At 39.1% G+C, this 18,162-nt stretch overlaps 1 protein-coding gene across 1 annotated transcript; it reads right to left on the bottom strand.

The window, feature by feature from the left end:
• Window positions 1–3,370: 3,370 nt before the first annotated feature.
• LOC104510967 (nucleoporin p58/p45-like) lies at window positions 3,371–17,933 on the bottom strand. Its single transcript, XM_010153397.1, has 4 exons — window positions 17,738–17,933; window positions 11,801–11,899; window positions 8,850–8,945; window positions 3,371–4,062 (listed from the first exon to the last, which is right to left on the bottom strand). The coding sequence occupies exons 1-4, from the start codon at window positions 17,886–17,888 to the stop codon at window positions 3,893–3,895; spliced, it is 516 nt and encodes a 171-aa protein (XP_010151699.1). The 5' UTR covers window positions 17,889–17,933; the 3' UTR covers window positions 3,371–3,892.
• Between the last annotated feature and the right edge of the window lie 229 nt (window positions 17,934–18,162).

Here is an 18,162-nt window from a genome sequence, read left to right on the forward strand (position 1 = left end):
GAGGATTGTCCCCTGAGGAGGAAGGAGCAGCAGAGACAGCGTGTGGTGGACTGACCACAACCCCCATTCCCTGTCCCCCTGCACTGCTGGAGGGCAGGAGGAGGTAGAGAAAAGCAGGAGTGAGTTTGAGCCTGGGAAGAAGGAAGGGATTGGGAGATGTTTTATGATCTAATTTCAGTTCTCTCTTTACTCTGATTTGATTAGTGATAAATTTAATTAATTTTCCCCAAGTTGAATGTTTCCCCCGTGACAGTGATTGGTGAGTGACCTCTCCCTGTCCTCATCTCGACTCACGAGCCTTTTATTGTATTTCCTCTCCCCTGCCTAGCTGAGGGCAGTGACAGAGCGGCTTTGGTGGGCACCTGTCCCCCCACCGGGGCCAACCCACCACACAGATGTACGTATTCCAAGTTTTCCGTGCAGGTGTTCAGCAGAACCACCTGACAGCCTGGCAGGGGCAGATCTAGACCCGAACACAAATAAAATCAACCCAGAGTTTGCAGAAGTTTACAAAGTTAATCGTAACCTGTTTGCAGAAAGCTAGAATTGCCTTACAGGCGGGGAAACCAAAAGCAGAGCCCCCTTTGGAGAAGCCATCGGAGCTGAAGTGAACGCGTGGGTACTCAACCTCCTCACTGTGCTTCAACTGCAGTGATGGGCTGTAACGATTGAATTCCAGAGGCTGAGTAAAAAAGCCCTGAGTAATAAACCTTGAAACAGCAGGAGTCAATGAGTCAGAAGGATCATTCAGGTGTTGAAGTTTAGCAAAATCCTACTGTCTTCTAGACAAGCATAAGAAAATGTGAATGACCTGGAAACAAGGCGACATACTGTATGACAACGAGGCCTGCAAGAGCTCTGCGGTAGCAGTGTGCAACTGGCAGCCTGCTGGCACCTGCTGAAAGCACCAGGTAGAATCCTGATGGGAAACCCTTAGTTTCTTCTTCAGTGTTTTAATTCCGAGCCCAACTGCTGATATCCAGGAGCAGTTGTACGAATCTGCTACTGTGACACCTTAACTGTCCATCACTGTCTGGAGATCCTAGCCACAGGGTCAGAAGAGAGGGGAAGATGGAAACAGCCTGACAGCACAATCCCAGCAATTAGTCCAAAACCTGTGTAATTCATTGCTGGATTTTTTTTTTTTTGGTGTACAGCCATTTTTTTGTTCTTATAAACTTAATTGTTTTAGGGAAACAAACTTCTACAGAGCATAAGGCACATACGCTCTACAGTCCGGATGGATTTTTTTATAGTTACTCTTAGTTTCTCCCTAAGGTGTCCCTGCCCATGGCAGAGGGGAAAAAAGTCATAAAATCACAGAATCATAGAATGGTTTGGGTTGGAAGGGACCTCAAAGACCATCTAGTTCCAACCCCCCTGCCACGGGCAGGGACACCTTCCACTAGACCAGGTTGCTCAAAGCCTCATCCAGCCTGGCCTTGAACACTTCCAGGGATGGGGCATCCACAGCTTCTCTGGGCAACCTGTGCCAGTGCCTCACCACCCTCTCTGGGAAGAACTTCTTCCTGATATCCAACCTAAACCTCCCCACTTTCAATTTAAACCCATTACCCCTTGTCCTGTCACTACAGGCCCTGGTAATATTCTGGGAATACAATTATTTCAAATCCCATTCTGAACTCAGTTTGTTCTCCAGCATTCTATTCCATAACCACTTTTTCACTTGGGCTAAATTGAGGAAATAACTGCTGCCTTAATGTGAAGGGAGACAGAAGACAGGTACCCAGGAGGCTCAAGACTGCTTTTGGCTTCACAAAGCCGTGCCCAGTGCTGTGTTGCATTACGGCAGGATCCAGGTTTATACAGCACACTGCGAAGAGGCAAACTCACAACACGATACCCCCCTTCTCCCCCTGCCCCTTCAATCCAGAGATCAAGGCCCTCACTTCAGCACGAACAATTCTGCCCTATGTCAGTTCTAGGGAAAACAATCCTACATATGAGCAGGTGAAGTTTGTTTCTCCTGCAACACAGGAGAAGAACGGGAAATGACCTTTCAAATAGGCAAATATGTATTACAAGGATCACAGCATTACTGTTTTATTGTTTGCACAATGGGAAGTTGCACATATGGACAAACAGTACACATTTAGAATTAGTTTCACAAATTAATACATTACAAGAGTCCAGTGGTTTAACATATCAACTATTAAAAAAAGCAATAACAAAGGAATACAAACATTACGTTTTTGACTGCAGCCCAGTACGTTTAAAAAAGGTTGAAACCAAAATAAACTGTCAGCTTTATTTTTCCCAGACATAACCCCCCCACACATTATGTCCCTTCCTAAAAGACTGCTCACAAAGATGCAATAACAAGTACAAAAGTGAAGAATTCTGTGCTCAGGTTCCCTTAATGAGATCAAGTGACAAACCGGACCTCTGTCACAGAGCAACCACATCAATCCAAAACATACAAAATGGTAATAACACTTCAACAATAAAAAGCAAATGACCTGGTACTAGAAAAATCTTATGCACTGGTAACTTTTAGAAAAAAGGTGCTTTTGTGAAAGTGATGGTGAATATTCGTTTGAAGCGTGTTATATACAAAACATCTACATAAAAAGCAACTCGGCTCCAACGTTCCACGATCACACTTATTTGCAACGAATCAGTTGATCTATCAGCTCCTCCTTAAGCTGTTTTCCTAGCCACTTCCAGCACAGACCGAACTGGAGATGCAGCACAACAAGCTATGATGGTGTAATATGCGAGATTCATAAGCTACTGTTGCAACAGCCTTAACCTTCAAATTACATCACTCTCCTCCTCCAACTTCCCGTGCTGTGCCTGGTGCTGAAAGCAGATAGGCAACTGCTGGTAAGACAATGCTATGGCGCTGACGAGAAGCTAGTGCATCAACTCCCTTCTGTAATAGCTCATTTGGGTTTTCATTAGAACAGCATCCCCTGTCTCCCCCAGTTGCAGGGAAAAGCTCATCCAGCCCGACAGCTCTGTGCTTGCACGCAGACCTTGCGGCATCCTGAGCTTTCAGCTGAAATCCTGCAGCGCCCTACTCCTCAGCTCAGGAGAAAAACCAAAATCAAACAGTCTGGGAACACTACCTATGAAATGTCTGTGACAAAACCTCATATTCTTCTTCGGAGTTGGCTGCTAAATAGGTCAAGGAAAAGGTTAAGAAATTAAAACCCAAGCTACTAACCACTATTTACCAAACTTTATGAAATAGTAAACATTGTATTTCAGCTGGTCTTAAACAAGAAAACACAAGATGACAACATAGCCCAGGACCCACCATTTGAAACTCCTAAGAACATCAAGATATGGGACCACGGGGCAACATGAAGAAACAGAACACACAGAGGAGACCTGTCTATGAGGCAAGGTTTGCACATCTGTATTTTATACATATATATACACATACATACACACAGATGTGTGCACTGTACTGTATATATTTACATCCATATACACAAAAACACCCTGAAGTAGATTTAAAGGCCATATCCAGGAACAGAAGATATGAACTCTAGTATTTGTACTAGAATATATTTTATCTGTACAAAAAAACAAATATGCATATATTCATGTGGTATAAAGCTTATTAACAAAAAATATTCTGCTACTAACATTAGGTTAAATAGATGGTTTTACAAGATTCTTTAATAATAATGCAGTATAGAACATTTCTAAAACTAGGGCCAAAAATAAAAATACATAAACGGGTTTCTATTCACAAGAAAATAGCTGTTCAATATGATTTCATTTTGTATTTCAGACTAGGGAAAAGTAGCAAAATTTTTATAAATCTCCTGGGATGCACTTTAATTAATGCATCAATCTAGAAAAATATACTTTTCAGATGAACAAAGTTGCTTCGCGTCCCCTTCCTTAAAAGGGGTGCCTATCTTTTCCCTCGCTTGTTGCCAGCTGGAGGTTTCTTCAGCTGAAGAAGTTGCCCTCCTGTCCCAAAGCCTGCAGATGCAGGATTAGACACCCCGAACGTCAGGCCAGCTGATGCTGTGATGCCGGGATTGCTGAAGTTAAACCCAGATGTAGTCGAGCTGCCAAAGCCTTATGAGGGAGGGAAAAATATTTTAAAACATAAGTTATATCAGGACTGCAAGTTTGTTCTCCTTGGAGTTACGAATACCAGCCACTTTATTACCACTATCTGTAATCCTTTCTGCTAACATGAATCTCCAGCAGTATAACACATCGCTAACATACTCAGCCTGGCTATGACAACCGAGATATGACAGCACTAACAGAGTTACCACAGTGACTGTACCAGTTTTATCCTAAATCACAAGCCTGTTACCCCATTATCCATATAGCCACAGTACCCAGAAGTTCCACTGATACCATACAATTGAAGAACCATTTCTCCTCAGGTTTCCAGTCTAAGCACGTAATGCACACGTAGGGTGGAAAGGCAGATGCGAGTGGACCACGGCCCCCTTGCTTCACTCACAGCAGGTCAATGGCCAAGGCTGGAGTTGGATCCCCCAGCCTTGTGCCCTACTGACGAGGCTACCTTTGCCCGCCTTTGTAACAAACGTGGCACAGGCCCTGCCTTAGATTAGAGGCAGAAAAGGCCCCAAATCCCTGCCAAATTCTTGTTATTTAAAATCATCCTCTATGACTTAAAAAAAAGCAGCACTGAAAACAAACCTTTAGAAAAACTGAATTACTAGGTGAGCAAACTGTGCTATTTTAACTCCTCCACCCTCTTCTATCATGGCAAACAAATTAAAACACTTGTTTCAGCTATAAAAAAAAAAAAGATCAGTTGGAAATCTGCCTACAGTTTTCAGCAACACAACTCACTTTATTCTGTGATTTTATATCAGTTACGCACAACCAACCTGGATAATAATCAAAACTATTAGAGAATGCTAAAAATTTCTCAAGTATTAGTTAGTAAGAAGCAGAACTTGACAAGTCCCTGCCCATGGCAGGGGGGTTGGAACTAGATGATCTTTAAGGTCCCTTCCAACCCAAACCATTCCATGATTCTATGATTCTGTAAGTCTTTTTGTTCTCTCAAGAAAACAAGTAAGATAACCAATCACACAAAATAACAAGTATGACATGAGCAAGTTAAGATTTTAACAAATAGGTTCATACAAGTTGCACATGGAAACCTGTAAGCAAAATATGAAGAAATGTGACTACTTAACATAGTTTTGTTAGTTCTCTAGTAGACAGTTAAAGCAATCCCTTGGTCACATCACTATCTTCAACTCAATGCCTAAATATTTTTAAAGCACAAAAATGAAAACCCAACTGGTTGTCTCAGCAGAATTCCCAAATGACTCTCACAAGCCTCTTCTCCCACTTGCTCTGCATCAAGAACTACTTCAAAACACAACGTGAACCTTTTCCTCCTGTGGTGTCTGGACCTGGGTTCCACACCGCATCGTCTTGTCGAGAACATCCCCCATGGTCTACGTTCCAGTAACCACAGCCCTTCAACGTGCGGTTGCCTGTGCAGAGTTCATCGTCAGCATAGTCACTGCGCAGATCTGGAGGGTGGCTACTGCCCATTTGGGGCTTGTCTAAGTTTTGTGGACTAATTTGTCTCTCATCCTAGGATGTAAGGGGTGAAGCAGATGCAGCTATTCCGCCACTTCCCTCCTAATTCTGAATCCCAAGTAAATATTTTTAGAAGAGTGAACTTGTTCTACATCAGGGAGTCTCATGACTGAAAGAAATCTTTCATAACCAAAACTGTCCATGCTAAGGTACCGTTTTACTTCAAGTATGTATCTGAGGTAACAGGGAAGCACTGCCTCCTATAGAAAACCATGAACGCCCTTCATGATGAAGCTGTATGGGATCTACAGTGCCAGGGGCTCAGTAGGCAAGGGTCAAGTCTCCGTGAACTATCTCCTCCTAGCTGCTTCGAGATGCGGGGCTTATTTTGAAGACTGCAGGGAAGGTAGCCTGAGCTTCACGTAGGCAACGTTAGAGATGTACGAACCATGTGATAGAAGGCTGAACGTGCTTTTTCATTTAGATATAACTTGGAAAGTAATAGCTGTTACATGAGAAATGCCATTTAGGGCAGCCACAGAAGCTTAGACAGGCAGAAGGGAAATCAGATGGCTTTGTCCTACCACGGCAGCATAACAAGGCCATGGTATGAAGTTCTTTTCTTAAAAGTAAACCAAACCCTAAAGCAGAATAGTCAAATGAAATATCTTCAGGAAAAACACATGAACAAGGCATACATTCAGTCTTATTCCTGTTGCAAGGAAAGAGAATCATGGAATAGCTCAGGTCTAGAGGGAAAAGTCACAAAGTCCTGAACGGTAGCTACAATATGATCAGTGATTGTCAAGATCAGTATTACTGCTGTGTAAACAATTACTTTCACAAAGTACAATGACAACCTGCCCTTCGAGGGCACCCACTATCTCCCTGAAGGGACTAAGGGTACACGTCATTCACTGGGCTTTTGCATCTCTGCTTCAGCCAGCCCTTTAAGGAAGCTGAACAGGAGGTACACCCCCACCCCGTAAGGGTGTTTTATTCATTTTAACACTACAGGGATAAACAGCGATTCAGCAGATCTCAAAGGCCATCTATTCCTGCCCCATGCCCCACGTCACAATAGGTGCTCTAGATCAGAAAGGCTTTCCAGCACAGCTCTGACTGATTTACTATAGCCTCTGGATCTCAAAACTGCTCATAGCTACACATGGATTAGATTCACGTCCGTTTTTCAGCAGTACGAGTATGTCCAGCCACGATCCCACTTGTTTATCTCTTATCCTGTGTACTGAGGCTGCTATTTTTCAATAAAAAGTAGTTTCCACCACAGATTCTCGACTCAGCTCTTCAAAGCATATTTAGCATCTCATTTTTTCCCCACAAAAAAGCGTATGTGTACACCCCTCCCCACCCTAACACTGCATCCATAAATTCAACGGTCATCTTTTTCCTTTTCCCGTCATTTAGGGAGTTTTAGTGCTCTTCATAACATCCCACTCACATCAGCCTTTTCAGTTGCCATCAAATGAATAGTAGCAATAAACTGGGACTTGATTTGGAGTCAGCTTTCCACAGTGTCTGCGTGCTTCCGAGGGAACTCCGAGACACTCGTTCCCTCAAGGAACTGGGGAGACTGCAGTTGCTCTGCCCTTCATCTACTGACACAGCAGAGATGCTGACTACAGGCTCCTGGACTAGGCCCAATTTACTATTAGAAGTTCACACACTGTCAGAGAACTCTGAATTTTCTCCTCAAACATGCAAACTGAAGTTGAGAAGAACACTAATACTACTAGAAACATTTTCAAGTCTTTTAAAGTGATTAAATCTAACTCACAAGTTACTAACACATGACATAAGCAATTTGGGGATCTATCATTTATTTTCATGCTAAAATAAGAACAAACTGATGGAAAACATGTGGAGGAGACTTGGGGAATTATCTAAGCAGCCTAGGAGGACAGGGTAAGGAACACTTCCATTAGTTCGGGAAAAATACCTGGAAAACCAGAATGGTTTAGGTTGGAGGGGACCTTAAAGATCAAAGGCTCACCCAGCCTGGCCTTTGGCCACTGAAGGACTCGCATCTAGACGCAAGCAGTGACAACAGTATATCCCATATTCAACCCATTCTCCTCGCTTTTTCAAAATAAAGAGATTCAGGAACAAGATATAACTGTCATACGGTAATATAAACCAGAAAAAAAACGTTTCAGGATCCTGTAAATGTTATCTAAGAAACAGGACACATTAAAATTAAAAAAATACATAACCTGGCTAGCCTCAGGCATCATTCAAACCCATTTATACACCCCCAATAAAAGTAAACTAAACATCACGTGCAGTCAAGCAGCTATACAGCATAGGATTTTGGACAGGAAAGGGAAACAGTTAATGTGCTTCTGGGCTACCAAATGTTTATGGAGATCTCTATTCCATAATCCCAGTCTAGATCAGGATTTTATGACCCTTTATTTTATAAGCCTGGAATGATATTTAATGTTGTCTATTCCTGGTTACTACCTTCTGTAGCTGAGATTCTTGAGATAACTGAAAACAATCTTTATTGGGTCCAACACCCTCACTGCTGAAGAGAGACTGGGGGGACTGCCACCATGACAAAGCTTGGTTTGAGGAATGCAGTGAAATGACATCTGAATTGTCTCTGCACACCACCAGAGCTAAGACAGACTTCCTATTTACTTTGGTTTGACACCTCTTTAGTGGTGCAAAAAAGGGGAATGAGTACCGAGTAGTCCAGTTGCCACAGAAATGTTTACAGAGTAGTTAATGAATTATGGATATATACAGAGATACAATACATATAACTTACTATTCAAATAGAAAGGATAAGCAGATAAACAGTTTTAAGGAAGCCTTCTGTGAAGGAAGTTTTAAGGAAGCCTTTTAGGAATGAGCTCCTAAAAAATAATTCTCATTTTGCTTGTAAATACAGGAATTCAAGTTACTGGTATATATGTCACAGATGTATATGCTTATTTCAACAGCTCAGTAACTGTATAACCTATACATTCAAATAGTAACTGCATTTCTGAGCCTCAGACAACATTTGATCCAAGCGGATGCATGCGATCTCCTGCTCCCACTCCTGGTTAGACAGACACCAATCAAACAGAGAACCTTAATGCCCACTCAGTACTGTCTACCTAGGAAACCTTTAACAGAACCTAAAAAAAGTCACTGAAAATGTGTATTTAGCAAGTAAATAGTTACTTTAAAGGTTATATACACATGCAACTTTAAGCACATTTGTTTCAATACCTTTCTTAGACTGAGGGCAGCAGTTTGATTATAACACTTTTGCTTTAAGATAAACATGAATTCAAGAGAAAGAAACCAACCTGCACTTAGACTTCCTGATGGTTTACTTGTAGTTCCAAACCCAAATGATGATGCTCCTGTGGCACTACTTCCAAAGGCAGAGCTACTTCCAAATCCTAGCAGAATAACAGTAAAGACATAACAACAAAAAAATTACAGCCACAGCAATTAAAGACACATAGGTTTTGGGCAAGTATTCTAAACCCAGACATAATTCTAAGGATTATTTGGTAAATAAATATTCCTAAGATTATTGCCCTAAGAGTATTTTATTCTCAGTACAGCATTGTGTTAAGAACACAGCGCAGTGGAGAAAAATACTTCCCTCAAAACACAAAACTGAGTAAAGGCAAAGCTATACAAGCAGGCGAAGTAATCTGTCAGACTCTAAAAATCTGCTGTTGAACTGGTCTTAGTTTGGCAAGAAAATGGTAATCAAATGGACCAAAACTAAGGAAATTCAGAGACAAGTTATATGATTTCTATTACAGAAAACCACTACCTTCATCCACAACTCTCTAGGAAGAATTCTCTACACTTAAAACAGAGTAAACATTTTCTGGAGTTTACATTTGGATTATTTTAGAGTCAGTCCCACCCTACCCTACCCCCCCCTCCCAGGTTACTAGTGATCAGTTTTATCTCATAAACCACAAAATAGGTTACATACAGAATAGAAACAGAATTGCACAACATTTAATGGGGGGGAAAAAAAATCATCTTATAAAGGCCATAAACACAATGGCTGTAATAAACCCCATTTTGTTAGTTTTGTAACTGACATTTATATTTTCATAATGCAAATATTTCAAGGCTTCAAACTGTCATTAACATCAACTGTTCCTTTGAAGTGATCTCACATTTCAGTTTGAGAGAGGGGTCAGGAAAGGGAACAGTAAAAGAAATGTATTGTCTCATTTTGGACGTCAAGAGGTTTTTCAGAAAGAACATTTGTATTTGAGAAAATTATGCCCCCAACTTAAGTTGGAAGTGTCAGGGAAAATACTTGTATGTTACTGAAAATCAAGCTTTTAACATTCCTTTACAGACGTAACTTTTAGATTTTAAAACTAGGAAGGATTGGAAACACTACCTGAAGCAGTATTCTTTAGTTTTCTGCCATTTTTAAATCACATAAGGGTATATAATGACAAGTATGATTTGAATGTAAGACAGTGTATTTAAATGATACACCCTCTTGTCGTGTCTAGTGTGAACTACCAATGGTCAGGCAAGACGTCTGCAAATATTTAATGAAGCACAGGATCTATATGCAACTTATCTTATAAACTCAAAGGCAAAAGCCTCTTTGCCACTGACAAAATTCAGAGAGTATTTATCACAGAATGAGACCAAGCTTCCCCAGTTCACGTGTTTCAGGACTATATATTAAAAATTGTCCTGTTCAAAAAAAACCCAAACATCTTAAGTATTCATTCTGCCTATTTATTTCCAAGAGCACACCAGTAGGATATTTTTTATGTATCTCTTTATTCTTCTACGCTTGCTTCTATTAGATTTGTCTTCTTGATTTGTCAAGTGAAGAAAATTCTGCAAATTAATACAGAAGAGATGAAATGCAAGCAAATTCCTTCCTAAGCAGAGAACTAGCAAAACGACAAATTAGGCCTCCAAGTAAAAACTAGAAGCAGTTGTCCACCAATTTAAAAGAAAATGCTCTTTAATTTACATTGGTAAGATTGCTTCTATATGCTCACCCATCTTTAGTCTGTCACCTCTGTGGCTGAAAAGTAAGAACTTATTTTTAAGGCATTTAAAACATTGTGGGAACACTAGTAATTCAACAATCCTTTCCTTTGGGCCCACTGTTCTCGGTTATTTTTCCTGTTTAGGTGTGCAGACTTTCCTTTATCTGAAAGAGCTGCAAATCTGATGAGAAAGCACACTGGTAGAGATAAAGATAACTTCAAGATGACCATTTAAGGTAAATCTGACATAACATTCAAGTTACATCACCTTTCCAATAACAAGTCATGTTTAATTATTTTAAATACAAAACACCACCCATTTACATGTTTGGCTCATAAAGAGGCAAAATGTCAGGATGTAGACTGAGGCTACAGAGAAGAGAGGATGTACCAAGAAAAAACAACATATTATGTTTGTGCTCAGCAGATGTAACAGTTTTCTTTGCAGATTTCATACAAAAGCTTGAGTGTCTTTTGACTTGCACTGTAGGAACCCCTGATCTATATAGAGGGGATTTACATGCAGATTAGATTCTATTAATCACTTAAATTCTACCTGTAGTTCTGCTACTGAGAATTCATTACATTTAAATGAAAAGGTTATGTGAATTTTGTAATTTTTTTTCTTACCACCTACTCTTTCAGCCGTGTCTCTTCTTGGAGTATATTCCCCACCAGCACTATTAACATTTGGCAAGTATTTTTTTCCCCTCATTTTAAATGTTGCTTTTTCAAGTGAGGAGGGACTTTTTTTTTTTTTCCACCTCAGCAATGAAGGGCAGAGTGACAGCTAAAGCAAATGTGTTTCAGCAAGCAGGATCCCAGAACTGTAGTAATTTACCATTTATCCTTATCTTACTCCAAGTAGAAATGGGTCCCTATAGTCAACAGTTGTACACAGAGGTGAAAAACTTGCGTGGATTAGCTACAGCTAATGCCTCAGGTGCCTAACTTTCATATATGAAAAACTAAGTCAAGTTGTAGTTAACAAAAGGATGTACTTCCTTAGCTTTACGAACAGAACTTCTATGTGATTACTTTAGGCTGTTCATCCTGGGTTTTCACTACAGCAGGTTATTAGCCTTAACATTAGTCTTAGCAACTCCTTCTGCAAGGCACGAAGAAGTCTGCAAAGCGCAGAGCGACAACTTTCAAGGTCTTTCCCTGAAAGAGATCATCCTCTTAGTGGAGTGAAAGGTTTGCAAGAGATTCAGATGTGCGGTATAATAATTCAATGAAAGATTAGAAAAGTTAAAGTGTACCTCCAAGACTTGAAGAACCTAAGCCACTTGATTGCAAGCCAGTGCCAATACCTGAGCCGAATGGCGTTCCAAAACTAACTCCCAGAGATGGCTGTGGCCCTGGTATAAAAAAAATGAGAACAAACTTGCCTTACTCTTTCATAGTAAAGAGGTCCTTTATTTATTTATCAAGTATCTGATAATGTGAACATCATTGCTTTCAACAAATCCCATTAAGATCCCAAACTCCACCTCAAACTTCCTCTTAACTGTCTGCCTCTACATCCACCTGGTAGAAATCTAAGAAAACAGGCTGTGATAAGGTGAAACTAGTCAAAGCTAACAACATAACATCATCATTTAGTATTTTTTAAAGTTAACCAGTCTCACCTTAACCTTTAAAACATTCATCAAAACCTTGAGAGTACTCATAGGTAACGACACTTTTCCACCTGTATTAATGGAATCAGGATAAAGGAAAACCTTCTAATTAAAAACATAAGAACTGACCCTAATGTAACTAAGACTATGTTACCAAAAGTTAATTTTTTTAATAAATAGGAAACTTCAAAACTACTCAAATACTCCATCCGAATTTAAACAGAACACTACGATAAAAAACAAGACAATGACTTTATTTTATTAAATTTATTGTTCATTTTTAAGCAAGTCAATTACACAGTAACATGACAATTCAATTCTTTTCCACACAAGTGATAACTGAGTTCTGTTAAGCTCTGCTACATAACACCATTCAATAAGGTAAACTAGTCAAACCACCTGTTTAAATAAACATTTACAAAAGGCACAGTTCTGTGTACCTCAAGGAATTAGATACATTCAAAATTTCAGAGTTTGTCCCATAATTAAAAAAAGTTGACAGTACTTGCCCTGCATATTCACACTAAGCTGCAGGACTGTCAAAAAACATTTTCAGTCTGCCAAGACGAGATTTACAGCCTCAGTTCCTTTTTTTTTTTGTCTTAACCTTGGGGAATAAAGAATCAACTTGCTAGCCCATAGCTAACACATTTTAAAATAATTAATTCTGATAAATAATTAATATATTCTGACAGTTTTCACAGTACAATCTTATATTCCTGTCTTTTTCAAACAGTTTTCAGTGCACTAAAGTTTAACCATTGAAGATACAGTGCCAAACTCTTAATCCACATTCACACCTTAACTCAAGATAGCCTTCCCCATCTTTGAACATACTGTACTATACAGTAATTTAACAACTCATCACTTTCACAGATAAAGTTCAGATTTCACTCTTTTTCCTTAAACCATTATGACATTTAAGCTTATTTTCATTCAAAAAAAAAATTCCTTCATACTGCAAAGTTTCCTGTTACTAATATTTCTCTAGAGTTCTAAAACTTAAGTGTTTCAAGCTTCTAAAATAATTTCAGTATTTGAAGATTTAAATGGAAAAAATCATTCTGAATCAAGTGAAAGGCACTGTATATTGAAAAGTAACAGTTTTGCTAGGAAAACAAAATTCTTTTGTGATCCAAGCTGAATGACATCTCTATATTCTTAAGTAGTGTTAAACTAAATGCTAAGGGCAAGTAACATTAGCTTTCAGTCTCTGCTTAGCAGGGAATAGCTGGGAAGCCCAAGCTATTTATTCAATTTTAAAAGGTGTATCAGATGTAATTCCAAATTTTCACATAAATTTCCAACTAAACTTGTTTACATCCAGTTTAAATACTGATACATCTACCTAGCAGCTCTTTAAAAATAAGAAAATTGTTATCAATAAAAAGAAACAAAAATCTCTACACAAGTCAGTCATCTAATGAACTAAAAAAAGAACCCACAAACATAGCCAGTTCTGTCTCAAGTTCCCAGGTTTCTATCGCAGTAGGAAGCACTGTTAGTGGAAAACCTTAAAGCAAAACACTACAGTGCTCCAGGCCAAGCTTTTTACCAAATGCAACACGCTTTTAGAGCCAGTAAAATCATTATATATTTATATAAACCAGGATCTTATGCCTTAGGCTAAAAAGCTTTTCATTCAGCAACAGCATATTCATTGATTTTGTACCATAATGGTCTGAAGGCATCATCACTGCTTACAGTCCTTGTAAACAGACATAATTTTCAATAGCAAAAACTAGTAATAAAGATGCTTCGATGCCAAAAGTGCTAGCAAAAAATTGGCACTTCTGGCTTATAGGTACGAGATAAATTCTTTACAACAAGTATCAACATTTTAGAACTCGATATATTTGCCCTGCAGAGCATTTCAGTTTAATAATTAGGACCCACTAGAAAGAGTCCAGGCAGGTCAGCTAGATTCCCCAAAGTGACATACTGCAATTTTTTAAATCACAGCTGGTCCTAACAGTGACTAAATTTAGTGTCACAACTTAGATCCAATTCTGACAAAGTAATACACTAATTTAAACCAATGTTAATTTTTCATTTGTAAATTGACATTAAGTGCTATGAAGATTTTGGTATCCTTTTCTCATCAGCACTTCTACCTCATACATAGTCAAGCCAGAACAGTGTGCTTGATAATGCTTTGACTAACTCTGCACTCCACCAGTTAAGGAGAGTAAGGGTACTTTATTTTTAGGGTGGAAAGGTGAGCTTGGAAATAAAGCATTTAAGACAAAACTTAAGTCTTACCAGAAAAAGATCAGTTTCAGGCTCGAGCACTTACAGCTCTTAGTTGACTAGACTTTAAATGTCCTTTAAAATCTTTTACATCAGTCACAAAAGGTAGAGTAGCCACCACCTTTTTAAGTTCCACGCTGTTCCAGACTGCTCAGGGAAGGTGCAGGTGAGGCAGCAGTTAAAGCTCTAGCTGCCACTGCACAAAAGCCTCACTGCTACCAAGGAAGCTGTGCTCAGAGCCAGAGTGCTGAACTAGGGAGAAAGGTTGTGTGCAGACAAAACTTAAGCATATTTTTTAATAACTCTAGCTTCAAAAAAACTGCACAAAAACTGTGCTTCAGTGCGCACGCCACAGTCCTGGTGTCCTGATCATCCATCCCAGGAGACAAGTGGAATGCATCTTTGCTCCCTTTCTTCCATATGGCCAGGATCCATTGGCTTTGTTTACTTCAACAGAAGCCAGACATGTCTTGGCATACAGAGAGAACATAAATAGGGTGTGTATTTACACCCAGGAACTGGGGAAACATTCCCTGATCCCACAGCTTAGATGTGGCTACTAAATGTTTGACTTCTGAACACACATTTAAAATATTTATCTTTTTTCTGAGAAGGAACACTAACTCTATATTACTCTTATGAAGTAGACTTAACCATGTAAACATCAAATACTTTTAAAAAAAAAAAAGAGAGACTAACCATCCTGATCCCTCAAGACTAGAAGTACCATATATTAGATTTTAGTCAAAAACTTTAAAGCTCAGATTAATTTTCTTGTTTTATTCTTATCTTTTAAGAACAGCAACAGCAGGTCAGGTATTACAGACATCCCCTCCCACTTTACATACACCTCATCTCAGTCTTTTTCTCTCATAACCTTCTACCATCCCTCGTCTATCCCACCCTCGTCTATCCCACTCTTCAGAATCTAGATCTTGCAAAGAAATAGGCATGATCTTAACTTCTAGCAGATAGTTTATCCAATTTATAACAACACAAAGTTAAAACATGCAAACATTTGCAGTTCTACTGCAGCAAATGGCCATCTGAAAACTCTAAAGAAGGAAAATTAAGAGGAAGCAGTCTTTAAATATTTAGATTCCTGCAAAACTGAAAGAAGAGATTCTTCTCCTTTTACACTAAAAGTAGCAGCCTTAATCTGAAGGTAAGAAACTTCACATAAGTTGTTGGGAAAACATCAAGCACTGAAATCAGTAATTTAGAAAAGCTATGAAACCCTCCTTTCTATCAAGCTTAAGACTTTAAGATATCTCTGAAATAGGTCAGGCCTATTCAAATCCTCAAATCCTGCTTTTGAGCTAGAACAGAAAAGATGATTTCAAGTTCTACCTAACCCTATTTTCTAAGAGTTCTAAGTGCTCTTGAAGTGCCACTCAAAGCATCAATCTACTTCTATTCCTCCAGGTCCTCGAGTGAGTTGCACAGAGGGTAACTTTCCCAACTAAGTAGTAAACAAGTTGTTATCTACTTTTGTTGGCATGTTTGGTGAAGTTAATGGCTTTGTTCTATCTGCATCACTTCTGTAGTTGGCACGTTTTTGGCTTCTGAAACACTCTGCTAAAACAACCAACCAAAAATATGCCCCAAACCAACCTACACAGTCTCATTTACCCCTTTTGCTACAAAATGTTACAAAATACCTCAAGGTATAAAGTCACCTTACCTTGGTGTGTCGGTACAGGTCAATTCTGCCTTTTATTTTTCCCCTCTCTTCACTCCTACTCCTAAGAGAATATTCACGAAGTCATGCCATAAGTGGCATCAATTTACTGAGGTCATGAGCAGTTCTCTTGAATCTGGACTAGGAAGTTCAAAACCCTCACACCAATTCAGGAAAACACAGGTATCATAACTTTAAACGTGACATCCCAAGTATATGACTAATACACATCTAATCCTGTCATGACTGTGGAGAGTATTTAAAAACAACCAACAGGATACAAGGATAAAGATGAAGGGAGAGGGAACTACTTTGGCAACATTAGGCCGCACATGCCACACTTCTATCTGTATTAAAAACACTGAAGTGTGACATTACATTCTCTCATGTTTTCTGTTTATCCCAGACTCTTTTGCAGATGTCACTTCCAACAAAATTTCCATGGATTAACACAGCAGCAACAGGAAGACTGCAGTCTATGACGGAAACTTAAGAGAAATATTTCATAGCGACTTCATTTTTTGTTGTGGCCAGAGTATTTTGGCATGAGTGTCTTTTAAACCCATCTCCTGGCTGTTTATAAGGGCCAGGGCTGGAAGCATTTTCCTTTTATGGAGAAGACAAGGACAGTCTAATAATTTGTCAAAGCTAGGGGTGGTTGCTGCATAGGTCTCCAATTAAAACTATTCAAAATATGACCGCTGTTATAATGCAAGAGAAGGAGTGGGTGCTAATATGACTTTTAGTACAGCTACGATAGACAATTTTTTAGAAAATAAATGGTAGAATGAAGTTATCTCTGCTTTTCACAATCTGCTAACAGACACGTATCCGTGTTCAAGTAACATTCAATGGAATTTATCTTATTTCTGTTAAATGATTAAATATTAATTCAAATATCTACATTCAGGAATCCCTCTCTGAGAAGTGTTGGTTAGCGTAACAATGTTAATTAAGGTGCCTTAAGTTATTTCCTTTGCCATACCATATCCATTCTTCATTAGCAGTGGGTCTTACATTTCCCCTGTTAGTCTTCTTACACACATGCACACACAGAACTACCAACCCACTCTCCTCTATTCACAACAGCAGAATGACCAGCAAAAACTGCTCCAACATCACCCTGACAAAGGAACTGGCTATAAAACAATAAGCCAGGCATCTGTCTTCCTATTCTACAGATGTTTGCTCCACTATCCTTCCTGTCCTACAGCATTTTTAATTTTACAGTTCCAAAGTGCTATATAAAAAAATGCATTAGTAATTTTACATAAGAAAAAGGTAATATGCATTTTGATATTCTCTCCTCATCCAACTGAAATAATTTACTATAGTCATACAATTCTGAAGAGGCTACACTATGGGTATTTAGAGATGTTACTGAAGAGTGAAGACTCACATTCCAAGGGGTTAGTTAGAACAATACAGTAAATATCACTAATACAAGTAAATTCACAAGATTAAGTATCTGCTGTATAATTATTGCTAAGTCTACCCTGCATTTTTCTATTGGCTATCTATCAGTAACTTCGCTCATCACAACGTTTAGATTTTTAGTCTAACACACAGGAAGACTTCATCAAAAATTTTACACGAATTTACTACTGTTGCAACACTAATAATCTATAACTTGAATGCACTCAGACCTGTAGCAGGCTGTTGCTGCTGAGTAAGTGTTGCAGCCATCGCAACGGCTGCTGCATTTGGTATGTTGCTGAAAGGGGTCGGTCCAGTGGTAACACGTGGCGCGCTCTGCCACTTCTTAGCTTCTGTTCGTCTTGCCTCAAACACATCCATGGCATCTCCCAGAAAGGTTTTCCTGTAGCCAAGGTATTGGTCTTTGAGCATCTGAAGGGGGTGGGGGGAAGCCATTTTAGTTCAGTGTATTTGACATAAAACCTTAATTTAATAAGGAAAGAGACACTGAGTTATAAACAACATTTCCTTAAAAACCCCAAAAATAAACAAAGAAACAACCAACCAAGAAAAAAAAAAAAAAAAAGCCCTCCACACCCTGAAAGGATCCGGTCAGGCTATGATCTGCATCAGCTACAGCCAGAAGAGGTTCCTT

The sequence above is a fragment of the Eurypyga helias genome, unplaced genomic scaffold, assembly GCF_000690775.1.
Source record: "Eurypyga helias isolate BGI_N326 unplaced genomic scaffold, ASM69077v1 scaffold15410, whole genome shotgun sequence".
Classification (NCBI taxonomy): Eukaryota; Metazoa; Chordata; class Aves; order Eurypygiformes; family Eurypygidae; genus Eurypyga; species Eurypyga helias.